This window comes from Phytophthora parasitica (genome assembly GCF_000247585.1).
Source record: "Phytophthora parasitica INRA-310 unplaced genomic scaffold supercont2.20, whole genome shotgun sequence".
NCBI lineage: Eukaryota > Oomycota > Peronosporomycetes > Peronosporales > Peronosporaceae > Phytophthora > Phytophthora nicotianae.
In genome coordinates, this window is record NW_008649006.1 from 739,001 (window position 1) to 755,859 (window position 16,859).

The 16,859-nt window shown below is 51.7% G+C and overlaps 10 protein-coding genes across 26 annotated transcripts; 4 read left to right on the top strand and 6 right to left on the bottom strand.

The window, feature by feature from the left end:
- Positions 1-33: 33 nt before the first annotated feature.
- PPTG_10098 (hypothetical protein) lies at positions 34-1,626 on the bottom strand. Its single transcript, XM_008905343.1, has one exon. It carries the CDS (start codon positions 1,541-1,543, stop codon positions 149-151), a length of 1,395 nt encoding a protein of 464 aa, XP_008903591.1. The 5' UTR covers positions 1,544-1,626; the 3' UTR covers positions 34-148.
- A 123-nt stretch (positions 1,627-1,749) lies between these two features.
- On the bottom strand, positions 1,750-2,292 carry PPTG_10099 (hypothetical protein). The gene is made up of 2 exons (XM_008905344.1): positions 2,014-2,292; positions 1,750-1,937 (listed from the first exon to the last, which is right to left on the bottom strand). Exons 1-2 carry the CDS (start codon positions 2,129-2,131, stop codon positions 1,834-1,836), a joined length of 222 nt encoding a protein of 73 aa, XP_008903592.1. The 5' UTR covers positions 2,132-2,292; the 3' UTR covers positions 1,750-1,833.
- Positions 2,293-2,466: 174 nt separating this feature from the next.
- On the top strand, positions 2,467-4,583 carry PPTG_10100 (hypothetical protein). Its single transcript, XM_008905345.1, has 5 exons — positions 2,467-2,585; positions 2,660-3,556; positions 3,630-3,722; positions 3,788-4,000; positions 4,090-4,583. The coding sequence occupies exons 1-5, from the start codon at positions 2,497-2,499 to the stop codon at positions 4,235-4,237; spliced, it is 1,440 nt and encodes a 479-aa protein (XP_008903593.1). The 5' UTR covers positions 2,467-2,496; the 3' UTR covers positions 4,238-4,583.
- PPTG_10101 lies at positions 3,697-6,488 on the bottom strand. Of its 2 annotated transcripts, XM_008905346.1 has the most exons (7): positions 6,307-6,488; positions 5,897-6,000; positions 5,707-5,813; positions 5,500-5,632; positions 5,273-5,437; positions 5,090-5,208; positions 3,697-5,013 (listed from the first exon to the last, which is right to left on the bottom strand). In XM_008905346.1, the coding sequence occupies exons 1-7, from the start codon at positions 6,417-6,419 to the stop codon at positions 4,468-4,470; spliced, it is 1,287 nt and encodes a 428-aa protein (XP_008903594.1). In that variant the 5' UTR covers positions 6,420-6,488; the 3' UTR covers positions 3,697-4,467. The 2 variants fall into 2 exon arrangements, with proteins under 2 accessions (XP_008903594.1, XP_008903595.1); XM_008905347.1 differs by having other exon boundaries at positions 5,897-6,488.
- A 103-nt stretch (positions 6,489-6,591) lies between these two features.
- Positions 6,592-10,027, top strand: PPTG_10102 (hypothetical protein). Of its 14 annotated transcripts, none has more exons than XM_008905355.1 (10): positions 6,592-6,744; positions 6,840-6,874; positions 6,949-7,015; positions 7,140-7,240; positions 7,317-7,408; positions 7,473-7,509; positions 7,588-7,615; positions 7,677-7,745; positions 7,823-8,449; positions 8,530-10,027. In XM_008905355.1, exons 1-10 carry the CDS (start codon positions 6,597-6,599, stop codon positions 8,793-8,795), a joined length of 1,470 nt encoding a protein of 489 aa, XP_008903603.1. In that variant the 5' UTR covers positions 6,592-6,596; the 3' UTR covers positions 8,796-10,027. The 14 variants fall into 14 exon arrangements, with proteins under 14 accessions (XP_008903603.1, XP_008903602.1, XP_008903607.1 ...); XM_008905354.1 differs by having other exon boundaries at positions 7,311-7,408; positions 8,530-9,956; XM_008905359.1 differs by having other exon boundaries at positions 6,949-7,240.
- Positions 8,449-9,914, bottom strand: PPTG_10103. 2 transcript variants are annotated; one of them, XM_008905362.1, is made up of 3 exons: positions 9,440-9,914; positions 9,209-9,368; positions 8,449-9,079 (listed from the first exon to the last, which is right to left on the bottom strand). In XM_008905362.1, exons 1-3 carry the CDS (start codon positions 9,874-9,876, stop codon positions 8,918-8,920), a joined length of 759 nt encoding a protein of 252 aa, XP_008903610.1. In that variant the 5' UTR covers positions 9,877-9,914; the 3' UTR covers positions 8,449-8,917. The 2 variants fall into 2 exon arrangements, with proteins under 2 accessions (XP_008903610.1, XP_008903611.1); XM_008905363.1 differs by having other exon boundaries at positions 8,449-9,368.
- Positions 9,895-11,552, bottom strand: PPTG_10104. 2 transcript variants are annotated; one of them, XM_008905365.1, is made up of 8 exons: positions 11,530-11,552; positions 11,309-11,462; positions 10,981-11,243; positions 10,790-10,911; positions 10,486-10,709; positions 10,289-10,397; positions 10,098-10,207; positions 9,895-10,028 (listed from the first exon to the last, which is right to left on the bottom strand). In XM_008905365.1, the coding sequence occupies exons 2-7, from the start codon at positions 11,367-11,369 to the stop codon at positions 10,189-10,191; spliced, it is 798 nt and encodes a 265-aa protein (XP_008903613.1). In that variant the 5' UTR covers positions 11,370-11,462; positions 11,530-11,552; the 3' UTR covers positions 9,895-10,028; positions 10,098-10,188. The 2 variants fall into 2 exon arrangements, with proteins under 2 accessions (XP_008903613.1, XP_008903612.1); XM_008905364.1 differs by having other exon boundaries at positions 10,098-10,215.
- A 242-nt stretch (positions 11,553-11,794) lies between these two features.
- On the top strand, positions 11,795-13,326 carry PPTG_10105 (hypothetical protein; the record flags this gene model as incomplete). The annotated part of the gene is made up of 9 exons (XM_008905366.1): positions 11,795-11,852; positions 11,917-11,951; positions 12,004-12,070; positions 12,146-12,246; positions 12,309-12,406; positions 12,501-12,537; positions 12,615-12,711; positions 12,776-13,012; positions 13,085-13,326. 9 exons carry the CDS (start codon positions 11,795-11,797, stop codon positions 13,324-13,326), a joined length of 972 nt encoding a protein of 323 aa, XP_008903614.1.
- Positions 13,327-13,692: 366 nt separating this feature from the next.
- PPTG_10106 (hypothetical protein) lies at positions 13,693-15,581 on the top strand (the record flags this gene model as incomplete). Its single annotated transcript, XM_008905367.1, has 3 exons — positions 13,693-14,937; positions 14,999-15,074; positions 15,163-15,581. 3 exons carry the CDS (start codon positions 13,693-13,695, stop codon positions 15,579-15,581), a joined length of 1,740 nt encoding a protein of 579 aa, XP_008903615.1.
- PPTG_10107 (hypothetical protein) lies at positions 15,512-16,848 on the bottom strand. Its single transcript, XM_008905368.1, has one exon. It carries the CDS (start codon positions 16,782-16,784, stop codon positions 15,693-15,695), a length of 1,092 nt encoding a protein of 363 aa, XP_008903616.1. The 5' UTR covers positions 16,785-16,848; the 3' UTR covers positions 15,512-15,692.
- Between the last annotated feature and the right edge of the window lie 11 nt (positions 16,849-16,859).

Consider the following 16,859-nt stretch of genomic DNA (forward strand, 5'->3'; position numbering starts at 1 on the left):
CAAATCATAGCACCCGTTGGAGAATTAAAAGAAATCCTCAATTTCCACCAATTAGTTTATTTTTTAGAATTCGGTTGGGCTGGTATACATTGTATACATGTCCGGGAAATGATGTCCCCAACCTTGGCAGCAGCAATGGGGATATCTCTTAGTAGGGCACATAGTGCACTTTACCACTTGCAAGCGCACCGCAGAGCGAGAACTGGTTGGTCGTGGACTCGTTGTAGGCTGCGCGAGGATCCACACCCGAAAACTGCTGCCATGCCTTCATGGATCGTTGGCTACCCAGCGCAAAAACCTGGGACTGCTCCAGTTGCCCATCCTGGACTGACACGGACAATCCCATCAGCCGTCGAATACGCCGGTTAGCCTCGTCCATTCTGCGTTGTCGCTGCTTGCCCGTGTGGTCATCAATGGCACCAGAAACCATCGGCAGCGGGGGTTCCTGCCAGTGGTACCGAGCGAACAGTACGTCCTCGTTGGGAGCATAGAAGTCGTAGCCACGAGTCCAGAAGCGCGTTGCACGCGCGTACTCGTGGCCGACCAAGATCAACGGCGTATGTGGGTCCGAGCGCACATCGAAGAGCGCTCGTGTTGGGCCAAAATGGAACACTTCCGAGTACTGCGTCTGCAACACCGGCGAAACCAACGCACCTCCTTGACGTGGTACCGGCTCGGGGGCATTGAATTCCACCACCGCGTCTGGAAACTTGGAATGGATGCGTGCTGAGCAGTGCACGAGCACAGTCGAGTTCGTCAGTCCGCGCAGCTCAACAGCCTTGGGTGCGACGCTCAGGATAGCCATATCGTTGCCTATACTGTACCATTGTTTTAGTAGCTCGAGATCCCAGTTCTCTGTGAGCACTACGACCGCGGGGTCCACCGAAAAGTAAAAATCGTTCGCGAATTTGTGTTCCACCATCCCTTCGGCAACGTATCGAGCGACGGTCGCTCCGACCGCTCCCGATGCGTCTCTCCTCTGTGTCCGCAGTTGTCCGGATCGAAGCAGTTGCTTGCAGTCCTTGGGCTTCAGCTCGCAGAACCGTTGCACGCATGTCTGCTCATGCGTCAGGTAAAGTTCTTCAAACACGCGAAAGTGGACCCGTGTCGCGAGGAAAGCGGTTGCACGTGCGTCAACAAGTGCCTGGGCGCACGCGTCGCTGTCTCGGAAATGAGTGAGCACCATTACGATCTGCTTCTCGTTACGGAAGCTGCGCGTCGCATGTTGCTCCTCGATATTGCGCTGGCGCTCATCAGCCAGCAGGTTCTCCTGATTGAGACGTTGTTGCTGCTTCACCCCGGGCGGAAGTGTCTGGTGTAGCGTACGCCGTGGAGATGCCACGGCCACGGACGATGCGGAAGGCGGCAGCTGCATGAATAGACGCCAGGTCATCATGATGCTCAGGCACAGCGCAGTGAGCACCACGCCTGCAATAACACGCCGCCGTCGAAACAGCGCAGCTTCCTTGGCGGAGGCGACATCTCGGCTACGGAGTCGCGACTGCGGTAGCCCCAGCGCCGACATAGGAGTCTGGAACGCCATGTCGAATAGCTTCTTCGAGGTTTGAGGTGTCCACGACCATGCAACCAGAACTATAATGGAAAACTATGGCATTTGATGATTTGTATGTATGATATTGAATAGGATTTTATGGGTCGAGCGGATTACAGTATCCGACTCAGATAACTGACTTGCTGTGGGAAAAAAAAAAAAAAAAACTGAAGAAGCTAAAGAAATTAATAAAAAAAAATGGAGTATATTGAACGGCGAGGGTAGTGCATCGTAGAATCGCCGTTATGTCGTCTGCCTGAAGAAATTGTAGGCTGGTGATGTTAATGACCCATAAACGCATACGCGCCACCAGCAAGGATCACCAACACGACAACCACCGCAATGACCATCATAGTGTTTGAGTCGGACGGCTTCTCCTTGAACGCTACAGGTAGATAATAATAATAATAAATTACCGCATTAGCCGTGTCGAATATGTACAACCGGCGCACAATTCTTACTGTTGCCAGGGATAGCGTATCTGGACCGCAATTGGGCCGCACTGAGGTCGCTGTCGCGCACGCTCCCCCCGCGCTCGTAGCGCTGCCGCAGTTCACTTGCGCTCATGCCATCATCCATTGCTGCCGTTGTTCTGTGACTTGTACTTGTGCTTGGCTTCCCTTAATTGAAATCTGGTATATTGACGGCCTCCGTTTCGCACTGCGCCCTTTCAAGATCAAACGGTAGTTTCGTGCCACCCTTCCATTTTTTTCTTTGTCCGTGCTTATCAGAGTTTCAAGTGCCCAGGAAGCACAGCAGTCCGGTGTTTGATGTTTCATACATGGCAGACAGACCAGAGAAGGTAGCGAGTCACGAATTGTTGATCAGAATTGTAGCGCGGCTCACCTTTGTCAGTACTTTTAAATATACTGGTTTAAATTGCAGTTAAACAGTATTTTATTTAATGTGTGCCACTTTTCCGTACATTTGCACCATCAGCGAACATGTCGCTCTTCACCAAGAAGGACTTGGGCTTGCTGCTTCCGGACGATACTCCGGGCGACCCATTGTCGCTGCGCCACACCAACACCAAGTACGTGCATCTGCTTCACTATTTCCATGCAATGGCTCATTTGTTACCACTCTTTGACGCTCGTATTTTGTCAGAGAGGAGACCGAGGAATTTAAACCACTGAAGCCCAAGGTAGATCCGTCCAAGAAGGTAGCACGGTATAGAGCAGGACAGGTGCCCAAGTTTGCGCATGGATATGAGGAAGACCGTGGCTTCGTGACTGCCAACAGCAAGGTGCGTGCGCTCCCGAAGGTCGAAGCACAGCATAAGCCTACTCCTGTGATCAACGCCGGACGGAAACGCGTGGAGGCTCAGGTCATAAGTGCCATTAAACCTGCAGCAAAGGACCGTGGTCGAAGAGAACAAGCGTCATCATCTTCTGAGGATGAAAAGGAATCTAGTGACGATGATGTCGCCAAGGCGCTGCAGGATTCCAGCTCGGAGGAGGAAGATGAGTCTGACATCGATCGTCGTCGTCGCATGCTACGCAATAAGGCAAAGGCCCGTGAGGCCCAGAAAGAAGAAGATGCTCAGTTTGCTGTACCTGAGAAGAAGAGCGTGCGTCAGCTTGTGGAGCCGCAGATTGTAAAGCGTAGCGCGGTGGCCATTCCAGCTGAAAAGGCAAAAAACGGCGAGTCTGAGTCTGGAAGCAGCGGCAGCAGTAGTTCGGAATATGAGACCGACACAGATGACTCAGAGCCTGTTGAAGAGCTCATGAAGCCTGTTTTCGTGCCCAAGAAAGCTCGTGGGACTGTGAAGCGTCAAGAAGAGCTGGCAGCGGAAGAGGAACGCCGCCAGAAGCGAGAGCACGAAAAGATGGAGGCCCGAAAAATGGAGTCGCGTCGTTTGGTTGCAGAAGAAGTTCGGCGCGAGCAGGACGGCGCTGATAAGGATGACTCAACTGACGTGGAGATGCCTGACGACACGGATGGCCTGGACCCAGCGCAAGAGTATCGCGATTGGGAGCTGCGCGAAATGCGTCGAATCAAACGGTATGAGGCTGTATCAACTCATGAGACCTCTGGTAATTGCAGGCTAATTTTTCCTGTATGTTTGTCGCTACAGTGACCGTGATCGGAAGGAGCAGCGCAAAAAAGAGGAAGAAGAAACGCAAAGGAGGCGTAACATGACAGAGGAGGAGCGTGCGGCTGAGGATGCGTACGTTTGGTCTAAGTTACAATTAAATATCTGCCAGGGTGACTAACTTTTTTCTTGGACTGCAGCAAACTGAAGAAGAATGAGCCCAAAGAGAAGAATAAACTCAAGTTCATGCAGAAGTATTACCACAAGGGTGCCTTCTACGTGGACGACGATAGTATTCGCTCGAAGGATGACGTGCGCAAACGGGATGCCACCGAGGCTACGCTTGAAGATAAGTTCAACAAGGAGATGCTCCCAGCGGTGATGCAGGTCAAGAATTTTGGACGCGCTGGCCGGTACGAATCTTGTTGTTGCGATGCATTCCCTTCGGTCTCTAGCATTCTAACGTCCGAGCTATTTGTAATGTTTACAATTCGGCTTTTAGCACCAAGTACACGCATCTGGCAGACCAAGACACGTCCAGCCGCGACTCGCTATGGGCGCGCAATGACGGCATCCGCGAAAAGTACAAAAGTCACCTCAGTGGCATGAAGAATATCGATGGGTCGACGAAGCGACGGAGAAAAGAGTAACACTTGGAACCGGCGGCTTGGGACGACGCCAGCAGAAACAGCGCGAGCCGAGTCTTAAAGCGCCGTCCACAGTCTCGCTTTGGGTATATTCATTCAGCCACGCAGCAGCAGCAGAGCTCGCTTCCAAAATGGAGCTCGCACATGTTGAAAACAAGAGGTTGGTTGGTTTGAACAGAACTCTTGTCTTTCGCTCCCTCTTCCTTGTCCTCATCATGAATCGAACTGTTCGCCTAAGTGCTCATGTACGTGGAGATATCGATCTGGTCGGGAAGCTCCGGGATGTTTACCTCGAAGCGCGACTGCACCTTGGCCAGCATTTCCGTGTCCTCCTCCGAGGAGATGAAACTAATCGACAGACCCTTAGTACCGAAACGACCGGCACGGCCCACACGGTGGAGGTACTGGTCGCTATCGTTCGGGAAGTCGTAGTTCACGACAATGTTGACACGCTCGATATCCATGCCACGGCCGAACAAATCCGTAGTCACCAGAATACGCTTCTGGAAGTCCTTAAAGCTTTTGTACCGCTTGATACGCTCCTCCTGAGAGAGGTCGGCCGTGATGCAGATCGACGGGAAGTTGCACTCGTTCAGCAGGCGGTTGAGCTCGCGTCCACGGTTCTTCTTAGACACGAAAATCACCACCTGGTTGAACTCAAGCGCATCCAGCAGGTCGTTCAGCTTACGGTTCTTCTCCGACTCTTCCAGCTTGATGTAGTACTGCTGTAGACCGTGGAGCGTCAGCTTCGTCTCATCGTCGACGTAGATCTCCATCGGCTGCAAGGCAAAACAATCCAAGATCGCATTGATTAATTGAAGTATTCGCATCCAATCGATTAAACGGCTCACTTACGTCCTGACAGAACTTGCGGCACACTGGGCGGATCTCCTTGCTCAGAGTAGCCGAGAACATCATCACTTGCTTGTCGTGCGGGGTTGCCTTGAAGATCTCCTGAATGTCGCGACGCATGTCTGGCAAAAGAATTACACATTATGCTTAACTTGTTTGCATTGATGATCTCCGCTCATGACGTACCGATGGCCTCAAGCATCTTGTCACACTCATCCATGACGAAATGCTTCACCTTGTCCAACTTCAGGGTCTTTTCACGCAGCAGACCCAGGATACGACCCGGAGTACCCACAAGAATGTGGGGCGGATTGTTCTTCAGCGCCTCACGATTCTGCGAAATGGGAACACCTGCAATCAAAGAATTGTAAGCGCTTTTGACGAGTCACAGCATGAGATTCTGCAAGACGTACCGCCGTAGAACACGCCGGTCTTGACGTCCACCAGGTACTTGCTGAAACGCTCGTACTCGTGGGCGATCTGGAACGCCAGCTCACGGGTGTGGCACATGACCACGACGCTGATCTGGCCGTCGACAGGCTCGATCTAAAGTGTAGAAACAGTCAAAAACTTGTTAGCAGCAGCACAACTACAAGATCCAGCAGGAGGGTGTTCCATACCTGGTGCAGTGTAGCAAGCACGAAGACAGCAGTCTTGCCCATACCAGACTTAGCCTGGCAAATGATGTCCATGCCGAGCACGGCCTGAGGAATGCACTCGTGCTGGACTGTGTATTAAAAATATTCAAAACATCGTTAGCAATTGAAGCCCATCTTCCCTCGTTATCTCGTGCAGACAACTCTTGCTCACCTTCCGAAGGGTGCTCGAAACCGCAGTCCACAACGGCGCGCAGGCACTCGGGCTTCAGGATAAAGTCGCGGAAACCAGAACTGTGGATGCCGACGTAGTGACCCCTGTAGACAAGAATCCGCGGCGATCACGATTCCCCCGGAACAGATACAGAAGAAGTTGTTAACAAACTGGGCTCTTTTCTTCCTCTCTGAGAGGCTCCGAGTGGGCGGATGAGCGGCCGAGTGGCCGGTTGAGCGTCGCTCGCGTCTATAAGACGGATAAGTCGGCCTCTAAGAGGTCCTCCGCACGCAGGCAGGCGAGCGAGAAAGCATCGTCTTCTCCCTCGACGTCGCTCTCTCCTCGGCTCAGCTCCCCCATCTCTCGGGCTCTCATTCTCCCTTTCGAAATATCGAGATCTTTTTGCTTACTTCTTGGCGTCCTTGCCCTCGGCGGCGGCCTTGGAGGCGTCCGTCGACGTCTCCTCTTCCTCTTCGTAGTCGACCAGTTCGTCATCGAACTCCTTGTTCTCCTCGCCTGGCATGTTTACTTGGTGGTCTGGGGTCTAAGCTTAGCTTGGTGCTGCCGATACGAGGCTGTCTGTTTGTGTGGGCTGGACTGAGCGGGAACCGAAATCCAAAAATCTCGATTTTTTTCTATATTTTTGGGAGGGACGGAGGCAAGGCGACATCTGTACCTGGGATGTAATTGGCTGAAAATTATGCCAATCGTAGGAGCCCGTTATCGAAGCAAAAGCGCAGAACTATCACATGAAGTAGCGACGTTATCGATGAGCACTACAGCCACCACAACGTCGTCAGGTTTGGGCATGGAGACTGTTGGATCCACTCGCACAGCGCTGGTCATTGGTACGTTTTGGATGTGCGTATATTGCCATCTTATCCGTCCTTTTCTTAGTCTAACTCGTGCGTTTTGGACGACTGGTTGGCTGACTCGCTTGCAGATGGGTCTTACGCGATGATTGGAGCGCGCGACCTGGTACGGAGCACGCTAATAAGCTGAGATGAAGGTTTACGTTGTGTGTTGACCGTAGTCTGTGTACGCAACTGCAGGGCGGCAAGATCGACTACATCAAGCTCCGTGCCGCGCTGGAAGAACAAGCGTCGACACAGTTTGGAGGTGAGCGTGGAGCTAACGCAAGGAAAATTGTTGTTCTTCGGCGTGTGTGTGCAATGACCATTAGGTTCTATCGCGCCTGCGAAATCGTAGGTGGATGCTTGTTGACGTTCTGGTGTCCCATTAGATTGCTGGTTTTTCGACCAAAACCCGTCTGTTCAGCGGCTGAATCCAGCGTTGATAGCGGAATACCACATGCTGAAGTTTGCACCTCCGGATGGACCTCAGGTATTGCAGCTGAATCTGCTGGGTATGATGTTGCGTGGGTTGATGGTGTGGAAATTGCAACTTCTTAAAGTTCCAGGTCAGCTTGTTCCCGATGAAAAAATATAATTGTCACTGCAGAAAATGCGGCAACCACTTCACGCAGAATGTGCAGAAAGGTGTTGACAACGGGTGCGTGCGTCGACATGTAGTATTGCTAAGGACGCGACGAATACTCACTTAATACGTTCCGCAGAATCGCTACCAAGATCCTATCGCTAGCCTACGAAAACGTATGCTCACTCTGTGGTGTCACCTGGCCATCATTCGTAAAAACATTCCGCAAACCCTGTTCTTGTTATGTGTATCAGATTTGCGACCGCTTCATTTTATTTGCGGGTGCGAATTTTTACTTCCAAAAATTCTAATATGGGTCTAACTTGATGTGTGCGTGGAGCAGGTGATGGCGATTTTTACAGCTCACTTAGCCACGTCCGCAACGTGTTACGAAAGGATATATGGGTAATTGGTAAGTGCTGCACTAAACGTCCATGATTTACTTGAAGTATTATGGTAAATAACAGTGATGAAATGGGCTATTACCAGGCTACAGAGGAACAGTATCGGGGGACCTGCAGCAGCTGGCGTCACGGGTTCTCTGGATGAACGACTTGTGGTCTCAAGTTAAGAATATCCACCAGGAGAGATCTCAAGACAATGGACGCAGAGAGGAAGGACGAAGAGATAAGGGAAGAAACAAAGAGCGAACCGATGAAGTCCGATGGTTTGAGGATCACGAAGGCGAAGACTTCCAGTTTAGCAATGACTCCTGTTCACCACCCGACGAAACACAAGAGGGTGGTAGTGGCCGCCAAGTTGTCATAGCCCCGGTTGATGAAGGTGCGTCAGGTCGCTCTAGCCAGCCAGTACGTGGAGGATCTCGAGGTCGTGAAGGGCGCTTAAATGGAAGAAGTCGAGGGAGAAAGGGCCGGGGACGAAGCCGCTCCAGATCGAGGGAACGGCCGCGTGCTAAACCGCCTAGCATCGAGATTGCTGCCACCTCGAATGCCCTACCTGTCGACAGCGCAGCACCTCCAGTTCCGGCGTCAGTGGCTAGTGTCCCAGCGAGAGTGACTAGTGTCCCAGCCGGGGTGGCTAAAAGGAAGAGAAAGCCATTGGCTAAAGGAAAACGAGGTCCTGGTGAGAGAAATGGCAAGAAGCGGAAAAGAAATGGTACATGTGGCGAAATTTGTGTACTGGATAAAGTTGTTGTTGAACTGACGTATTATCACCGTTTCGTCTTATATTTGAAGGTGCGGATATGAACGGGCAGGGGCACGCAAAACGAGGAGCTCGTGGAGATACTAGCAAGCAGGCAGACGATGCGCCAGTGTTCACTTTATCGGATATCAGCTCAGATGATGAAGATGTGGGAGGCAAACCGTTTCCACTGTCATTACCAGTGCCACTGAGATCAGCGGCACCGGTCATGACAGCGCAGGATCATGATGCCATGCTGGATGAAATCGGCGGTCGGACTGAAGTTATCGATCTCGCTTCCGAAACAGAAAGTGAGTGACATGTCAGGTGGTTTCGACGGTGGCAGCATGGGAGACGAAAGTTTTACACTATCAAGCTGGACGAGGAGGACAGGGGTCGGACTGGCAACTCAACGGAGTGGAATGTCGTAGTGTTTGTTACCTATGGCGCGTGAACTGTTGCTACGCTTGCCGTAATGCAGCGTGGTGATCCCACGTGCTGCTTTTCCTGTTGGGGTGTGACGAGGCTTTCACATTGGTCGGATGTTAGTTGCGCAAGCTCTTCGCCCAGTGAAGAGGCGATGCTAACATGCGGAATGGGATCCTACACGATCAGAATCAACCCCAACGCGAGCGAGCAGCGCAATCCGCGCCATAGACAGCAAACACAACGACATAAAAGCTTGAATATTACCGCTCAGTTTCATGCAAAACTGGAGAGGGGAAGGCGTACCTTGTAGTAGGTAGGTAGCTCGAAGCGCGAGAGGCACTGGTTCACGCAGCGCAGCACTTGAGTGAACTGCTGCTCTCCCTCGTCAACTCGAAGCGCCAGGAACGAGCGTGTCTTCTCATCGTTCACCAACACGAGAGCGCGCCGTAGGGTAACATTGAATCTGAGTGCGTATCAAGCTCACACGATAATTAGTACGAGATTCGTTACATGGCATTTGCAAACGTAAGCTACCGTTGTTGCCATTTGAGTGCAGCACGGAGCGAGTCCACGAAGCCATTTATCTGGTTGTAGGTGAGAACAAACGGCCGCGAGAGACTCAAGTGCAACGTATTGTTTGCTTCCGTAGAAGGTTCGCTAAGCCCAAGCTCTTCGAAAGGCACCAATGATACTGCTTCACCGACAATATCCTGAGCACGCTCAATAGCGTATCTGGCCAGCTCACGAAGCTCGTCGGAGACGGGGACATCGATTCGTACGTGGCTCGGCCAATTGCCATCAACGTGAGGGAAAGCTCGTTTCCACTGCCGCTCATCGGAGCGCTTCCGCTTGGTGCCAACATGCGCATCTTCCCCAGCATGTGCACATTCCACTTCGCTGTCCGTCGAGGACGAAGCAGCGTCGTCTGAAGACTCGGGTGATGAACCGTAGGCAGCGACGATGGACTCCATTTTAGTGAAGAAGAGACAGGGACAAAAACGGGGAATTGAAAATGGCTTAAAGCGTTAAATGGATGTTTGCTGCTAAATGCTTTCCTGTCTTAGCTGTCTTCGGCCAATACCTCATTTATCTGCGCCTCCGAGGGAGGACGTCCAGTGATCAGCTGCAATATGTTTTCATGTTAATAAGCAAACTCACTTGATTGCAAACTCCAACAAGAGAAACAGCGCACCTTGCACACAAAGTTGAGAATCTGCACCTTACTCACTTCCAGGAACGTCCTGGGGCCATACTGGTAATACTTGATCTTCTTCAGGTCCACATCAAGCTCTGACGTGGCGTCTAGGTAGCTAACAGCAATATCGACGACTGTCAGTGCAAGTCAATTATACCCTCGCCCACTCTATTCGATAGTACTCTTACAGTTGGCTCTCGAACGTTTTGAAGAGAAGAGGGATGTCACCAAGCTGTGGGTGGTTGACTTTGAGCTTCACCGCCGGGTCCAAGCGGATCAACTGCTTCCAGAGATCATCTGCATATCGCCAGCCAACCACCGTTAGTTTTGCAGTACGAAACTCGTGCAACCACGTTTGTGGCAGCACACTGACAGAGTCACGAACCTTCCGAAAGTCGTCGGGCAGGGGCACACCATAAGAGACCCAGTACCATCATGAGGAAACCGCGCGAAGACGCTTTTCCTGTCTTATTCATAAGCTGCAAGTGCTCCTGCGACGACGCATTGTTCAACACGAGGTAAAGCTCCTTGCTTGTACTGTCCTCCACTTGCACCACACGGTAGCCGAAGACGCGTTCGATCTTCTGTTTCGCGTGGTAGAAAAAGTATCTAAAGCAAAAGCCACGTAACGTATCAAATTAGCACACTATCAGCTCTACCAGCTCCACCAAAACCCCGCTCAAATCTACCTTGATACACTCTTGTACTGTGGGAACACGTCCTTGCTGATGTCCGCGAACTTGATTGGCAGCTTCAAGCCTCCCTTGTACAGTACGTAGCGTACCAGCTTCGCCGTAAGCTCATCCAGAGCCTGATCCATACAGCCACGTCAGCACAGACAGTTCCACTACTGTATCAATAGATGCACTAAGTGACAAACCTTGTCGGAGAGCTTGTGCAAGGCCTTAGGTTTGGTGGGCTCTTTGTTCCTTTTGCTTGATGCTTCCTCGTCACTGTCGTCACCTGCGAGCGGCTCCGCCTGACTCATCTGCACCGCGTAATCCGTCTGCGTGAAGTCTAAAAGCGCCTCCTCCTCGTTATTGTCTTCTTCCTTTGCTTCGTCGTCGCTGGGGCCGTCAGCCACCACGACGTTTGTTGGCAGCACTTCATCGTCGCTCGCGTCTTCGCTGTCGATTGAGTCGCCTGCGCAGTAAAAAAGCTGTCAGGTGAAAGTACAATATAGTACCATATTATACACAACAGCGTACGGTGGCGTGGTCGTTTGCTGCGCTGCGAGAGCTCCTCGCGTCGGCGCTTCAGTCTGGACATGGGGCGATGAATTATTGCAGCAGTTCCCACGCTTTTTGGAAATTACCAAGCCTACCTTGATTTTTTTAGAATTAGTCGAATATTTACAATACACTTCAACAATACAATTAACATGTGAATGACGTTGGAGTTTGCTTAAAAAAGAGAGATGCTAAAGCACCAGTTTCGGGTGTCCATCGAGTTCCATTGCACTTTCGAGTCTTCGCCGTGGTGTGTTGGCTTGCGACCCAGCGACGGGGCTGCTACTGACCATGATGTGGACAAGAGCCAAACTGCAAACGCTTGGTCCCAACAGCCATCGTTAGCAAGAAAAGCGCTAAGGCTCCAGTTAGGGAAAGTGCCTGGGACGGGATCTTCGTGTTTTCCTTCTCTCTTCTGGTTCGGTTGGCATTTGCCGATTTGCTGGCTCAGCAACAAGTCCCGCTATGACGGTGAAGAGAAGGGTTCCGGCGGTTTCCGCCAAGACTACTGCGTTGATCATTGGTAAGAGATTGAACTGTGATGAGCGATGGTGGCTAATACGTGCATGCTCCCTATTTCTGCTCAGATGGAGCGTACGCGCGCATTCAAAGCCGCATCTTGGTGAGTGTGTTGCCTTCAGATTTCGCCTGGTATTACTAACTCGCATGTGTAGGGTGGGAAAATCGATTTTATAAATCTACGAGCGGAACTGGAGGAAATGGCGTCGACGGAGTTTGAAGGTGAGTGTTATTCCAGGGAATACGTAAATGCTAGCCACTACTTACGCTTTGTTTGTTTTTTTACATGCATTTTAGAGTGCTGGTATTTTGATAGCCAGCGGAAAGATGCGCGAGGCGATAGTGCACTGGCATCGGAGTTCCATGCACTCAAGTATGCGCGTCCGCGAGGACCTCAGGTGCGGCTTGTTTTTACGTTATAGCGTCGATGTTCTAATGGCACGTGTGCATTATGGACCAGTTTCAAGTGGATATTTTCTCGACGAAGCTGCGCAACTGTCGGTGCACGCGGTGTGGCCACGGATTCACGCAAAACGTTCAAAAGGGCGTTGACAACGGGTACGTACGTGGGAGTGTTCAAATGGTATCGAATTCATCATTTGAATGAACTTTAATCATAATACGTGAAAAAAAATGCTATTTATACTAACAGGATTGCGACAAAGCTACTCACGTTGACGTTGCAGCACGTACGGACTTAATGAACAGGCATGATTTCAATCTGAGGATCCAATACTATGTTTCGTTTTTTGTCGTTTTTGAGTAGAACATTGAGCGTGTCGTACTACTCAGCGGTGATGGCGACTTTTACACCTCTTTGGGCTTAGTACGCAATGCGTTGCAGAGAGAGGTTTGGGTTGTTGGTAAGTAAGTAGAATTTGCCGATTTGCTCCTCGTTTTTAAGCAATACGTGATCATTTCATGCAGGGTTCCCTGGCACTGTGTCGGGCGATCTACAGCAACTCGCCTCGCAGATTATCTGGGTTGATGATATATGGGGGCAAGTGAAGTATCAAGGACGTAGAGGATCTGGGCGACGTGGATGGCGAGGACTGGGAGAATCGCATTCTTCTCGCTCGCATCACCATCGGAGTCGTCGGTCGCGTGGGCACCGGGACTCAGGATCTCACCGACACCGACACGACCGATCGAGGAGCAACGACGGTGAGTGAGAATTATCTCGTGTACGAAGTATTTTTTTTATCTAAGTCATGCTTGAACATTACCTTGCTATAGTGCTCTCCCGGCGTGAACGAAGCCAGCCGCGGCGCGAGGTGCCGCTGCATGAAAGCCGCTCCAAAAGGAACCGTCGATCACCGTCGCCACGCCAAGATAGTGAAGAAGAGCGCAGCTACTCACCTCTATTTGACGAGGTGAACTTGAGCTGCTCGGACGGCGAGGACGAGTATTCTTGCCCTTCTCAGCGAGCGTCTCGGTCTCCAAGCGAGAGCGGCGTGGTCGAGGTCCGATTGCCCTAACCGATGCTACGCGAGCGTCGATTCAGCTTCCCTGTCGCGGATTCCAGTCGCCCGCACTGCCTTTTGGACAGCGTGTTCGGCAACGACAACGCCTAGCTGCGACGAAGGGGGAAGCACTGGCGCAGCGGTGGTGACGCTCGAGACCAGAGGATGCACTTCATGTTTTGTTTTTGTTTTTCATACGGAGACAAGCTTCGTGTCGTTCAAGAGAGAGGAGACCAAGAGAGAGGAGACGAGTAGGAAGTTGCCAATAATGCTTTTCAATCGCACGTCCAAGTCAATTACCACTTCAACAACCATCACTTTGAGCAGGTTAGGGTATTCGCCATACATTTCGCTATATGTAAGGTCACATCTCAATTTGCCATGTGGGTCCTGGATGTTGTGGCAGGAGAAGGCTGCAGCGCCGACACGACCTTCTACCTGGTGGCGGGGGAGTGGAGCGTGGGGCGCAAGCGCTGCCACTTCAACTTCCACGCGGACTCGTCCATCTCGCGCACGCACGCGCTAATCCGCGTGGGGACGTTGACACCAGAGCAGCTTAGAGATCCGTCGACACGACCAACGTTGGAACTGGTGGACAAGAACTCGCGCTTCGGTTCCTTTGTGAACCAGGAACAGAGCTTCGGGACGCGAAGTTTACGACATGGTGACCAGATATCGTTTGGCGCCAAGAAGACGGTGTTGCGCGTCCGCTATCAAGTGTTCGTACTCGTGGCCTCACGCATCCAACGGGCCAATCGAGAGCAAGTGAACGATACGTGCCAGCGGCTCGGCATGCATTTGGTTGCAGCGGAGAGCAAGGATGCCACACACTGTATTATGGACCCAGGACGCATTGTGGCGACTGTCAAGGTGCTCTGGGCGTTAGTATACAACCAACCGGTGGTGTGCACACCGTGGGTCTACGCCATTTTGAACCGCTCGAGTCTGTCCGAGCCGTTGCCGCGATGTGAGGAGTTTCTGCTTTCGGATCCGTCGATTCCTTCGGTAGAGAGCAACTATTTGCCGAATCCGCTCCGTAAAACGCTGTTTCAAGGATATGCAGTTGTGTTTCTGACCCCACAGTCGATGCAGGAGCTCATTGCGGCTATGGGTGGCGTGGTAATTGCTGCGTATAAGGACTTTGAGGAGGACGACATTTTACTGCGTGAGTTGGACTCATTGGCTTCGAGCAAGCGTTTGCTGCTTGTGGAGCCGTCACACGGATCGGGGTTCTCCAGCACCGCAGGTCAAAGTGAACAGCGAGCTTCAGCTGCTTTAGACCCTCCTTGTCCTGTGGAGATAGTGGAGCGACGAGTTGAACTGTTCAAGTCAATGGGAGCTGTGTTTACGAGTGTTCAAGAGCTAGCAGCGAGTGTGATTTTTGTCAAACCACCCTCAGCATCTAACGACTCGGCCTTCAGCAGTAGCCTTGCAAGCTATGCGGGCTCATCCGTCCAAGTCATGAGCTTTCCGGAGCACTTAAGTTTGCGAAGTGCTACGTCGACAGCGGGGCACGAAGACGATGATGTGAAATCAAACAAAGAGGATCAAGAGGAGGACGTCGATGTTGCGGACGTGACGATCAAGGAGAGTTCTGAACAGCAGACTGACCCTCACTACGATGTGGTATGTTTCTCTCCTGGAATGTTCGTTTCCTGTCGATTACTGAACAATTTGTCTTGCTCAGGTTAAAGATGATATGGTCGAGGACAGCAACATTAACATCGTGCAGATTCCCAGTGTGGAAGAGGCTCAAAAACAACGTAAGGCGGTTCCATACTTCGACTACATACCGGAAATTTCACTAACTCTTGTAATGTGGGGCTTATTATTTTTCTTGTACCGTGATAGAACCTGTGTCTCCAAACAAGAGCAAGCGTATGCCGTCCCGTAAACTTAATGATGAAGAAGTGCCCACCTGGAAGTCATCACGCGTTTTGCAGCCACGCGATGTGAAGATCGAAGAGGCCAATGTCGGTAAACCAATCGTCGTGAGTTGCTCCTTGATCGTGAAGAAGAGAGAGCCCACTCGCTCAGGCAGGACAGGAGGAAACGGTCTGGTAAACTACAAGAGGTTCAAAAAGGGCAACGGATACGGTTCACGTTCCTCGACAGCGTCTTTATTCCCGCAGCAGACTATTGTCAGTGTGGTTGATAATGCTGAACGCAAGGCGCTTCAGGAAAATCTAGAGGCTATGGAAGAGCAAGAACGAATTGCGGAGGAGTTATTTGCAATGGGAGAAGGAAGAACCAAGACAAAGTTGTTTTAGACTAGCTTGAGTGGCAATAATTTATCGCCGAGTTCTGAAGATAACCCACGCAGTCCACGTTTATTACCTTGCGATACTTTCATACGAAAAAAATGGTAGCGAAAAACCACGTCACTTGTCATTGAAGAGGGCCTTCTTGGTGACCTGCAATTCCTGGCCGAGCGAGTTCTCGATGGCGAGTTCGTTCGCTGCCTGAGTGATCTTGTCGAGCGCCGACTCCTCGGCTTCCTTGTGCGACTGCTGCTTTTCGGGCACATAGTATTCTCCAATACGCGACGCGGTGCGACTGACACGGGGCATTAAATGAGCCTCACAACCATCCAGTTTGTTCGCCAGCAACTGAATTCGCTCCGAGAAGCGATCACGGTTCTCACGCTCTTGCATCGTGTTGGAGCTCAGCGTACGCATCCACAGGAACTCTTCTGAGAGAACACTGACAACCTGGGAGCCGAGAGAGCTCATAAAGTAGTCGATCTCTAGCGTGTAGTAGCGGTTCCAGCAGTTACCCCAGCGCTCGAGTCTCGCACTCTCGTCCGTGACAATCGTTCCGTCGGGTGTCTCGTTCACAGGGGCAGCAAACTCCGGCGGGTACACGCGGAAAGCACCCATCTCCGGGCGTTTCTTGGACAGTGAGCGCAGTGGATCCAGCACAATAGCCAACCACGGGTTACCGTGCGGATCTTCCGAGCGCTGCCACTGCAGCTGCGTGCTGACGTCCGTGGCCGAGAGGAAGCAGTGGCTGTGCACCTCCACGTCGAACGGGTGGCTGTGGTACCAGCCCATAAACTTTTCCTTGCGCGTCTGCTCCACGGCCTCGCCCAGCGAGATCATGTAGTTGATAACCTCCGCGTCATCTGCCAGTACGCGAGTCTCGGCGCCCTCGATAGGCAGCGGGAAGCAGTCGGTGACCACGAGTGTGTGGGCATCTCCCGCATCTCTGTCAGTTCCAGTGGACGGTCGCCCCATAATAAGTCCCATGATCTCCACAGGCTTCCCGCCGGCCTTGATCCCTTTCTCCACTCCAGAGTTGGCGTGGTTGAGCATCTTCATGGTGGCGGCAGGCGACACAATCACCTTCTTGAAATATTTAGGGTCTTGCATCCATACCTTATTATTGCGAACGTCCTTGAGAACCTCCTCATCAAAGGCATAGGCAGCGTCCGACATGGACGTCGCTGGAGCCGGAGCCTTCGCCTCGCTCATCGCAACCTGGAAGATTGATGTCTACTAATTCTCCAATCCAAAACGACGCATTACGATTGGCTTGTTGACCGTTAT

Coding starts and splice junctions, on each gene's coding strand:
- PPTG_10098 (XM_008905343.1), bottom strand. CDS start 1,543: ATGGCGTTCCAGACTCCTATGTCGGCGCTGGGGCTACCGCAGTCGCGA.
- PPTG_10099 (XM_008905344.1), bottom strand. CDS start 2,131: ATGGATGATGGCATGAGCGCAAGTGAACTGCGGCAGCGCTACGAGCGC. Junction 1,938..2,013: donor ATACGCTATCCCTGGCAACA/GTAAGAATTGTG, acceptor ATCTACCTGTAG/CGTTCAAGGAGAAGCCGTCC.
- PPTG_10100 (XM_008905345.1), top strand. CDS start 2,497: ATGTCGCTCTTCACCAAGAAGGACTTGGGCTTGCTGCTTCCGGACGAT. Junction 3,557..3,629: donor GAAATGCGTCGAATCAAACG/GTATGAGGCTGT, acceptor TTGTCGCTACAG/TGACCGTGATCGGAAGGAGC. Junction 3,723..3,787: donor GAGCGTGCGGCTGAGGATGC/GTACGTTTGGTC, acceptor CTTGGACTGCAG/CAAACTGAAGAAGAATGAGC.
- PPTG_10101 (XM_008905346.1), bottom strand. CDS start 6,419: ATGCCAGGCGAGGAGAACAAGGAGTTCGATGACGAACTGGTCGACTAC. Junction 5,633..5,706: donor TGCTTGCTACACTGCACCAG/GTATGGAACACC, acceptor TCTACACTTTAG/ATCGAGCCTGTCGACGGCCA. Junction 5,014..5,089: donor GCCGCAAGTTCTGTCAGGAC/GTAAGTGAGCCG, acceptor TTTGCCTTGCAG/CCGATGGAGATCTACGTCGA.
- PPTG_10102 (XM_008905348.1), top strand. CDS start 6,597: ATGCCAATCGTAGGAGCCCGTTATCGAAGCAAAAGCGCAGAACTATCA. Junction 6,745..6,839: donor TCGCACAGCGCTGGTCATTG/GTACGTTTTGGA, acceptor ACTCGCTTGCAG/ATGGGTCTTACGCGATGATT. Junction 7,241..7,310: donor CACCTCCGGATGGACCTCAG/GTATTGCAGCTG, acceptor AACTTCTTAAAG/TTCCAGGTCAGCTTGTTCCC.
- PPTG_10103 (XM_008905362.1), bottom strand. CDS start 9,876: ATGGAGTCCATCGTCGCTGCCTACGGTTCATCACCCGAGTCTTCAGAC. Junction 9,369..9,439: donor GCACTCAAATGGCAACAACG/GTAGCTTACGTT, acceptor ATACGCACTCAG/ATTCAATGTTACCCTACGGC. Junction 9,080..9,208: donor AGCTACCTACCTACTACAAG/GTACGCCTTCCC, acceptor CTGATCGTGTAG/GATCCCATTCCGCATGTTAG.
- PPTG_10104 (XM_008905364.1), bottom strand. CDS start 11,369: ATGTCCAGACTGAAGCGCCGACGCGAGGAGCTCTCGCAGCGCAGCAAA. Junction 10,912..10,980: donor TGCACAAGCTCTCCGACAAG/GTTTGTCACTTA, acceptor TGTATGGATCAG/GCTCTGGATGAGCTTACGGC. Junction 10,029..10,097: donor TTCTCAACTTTGTGTGCAAG/GTGCGCTGTTTC, acceptor AACATATTGCAG/CTGATCACTGGACGTCCTCC.
- PPTG_10107 (XM_008905368.1), bottom strand. CDS start 16,784: ATGAGCGAGGCGAAGGCTCCGGCTCCAGCGACGTCCATGTCGGACGCT.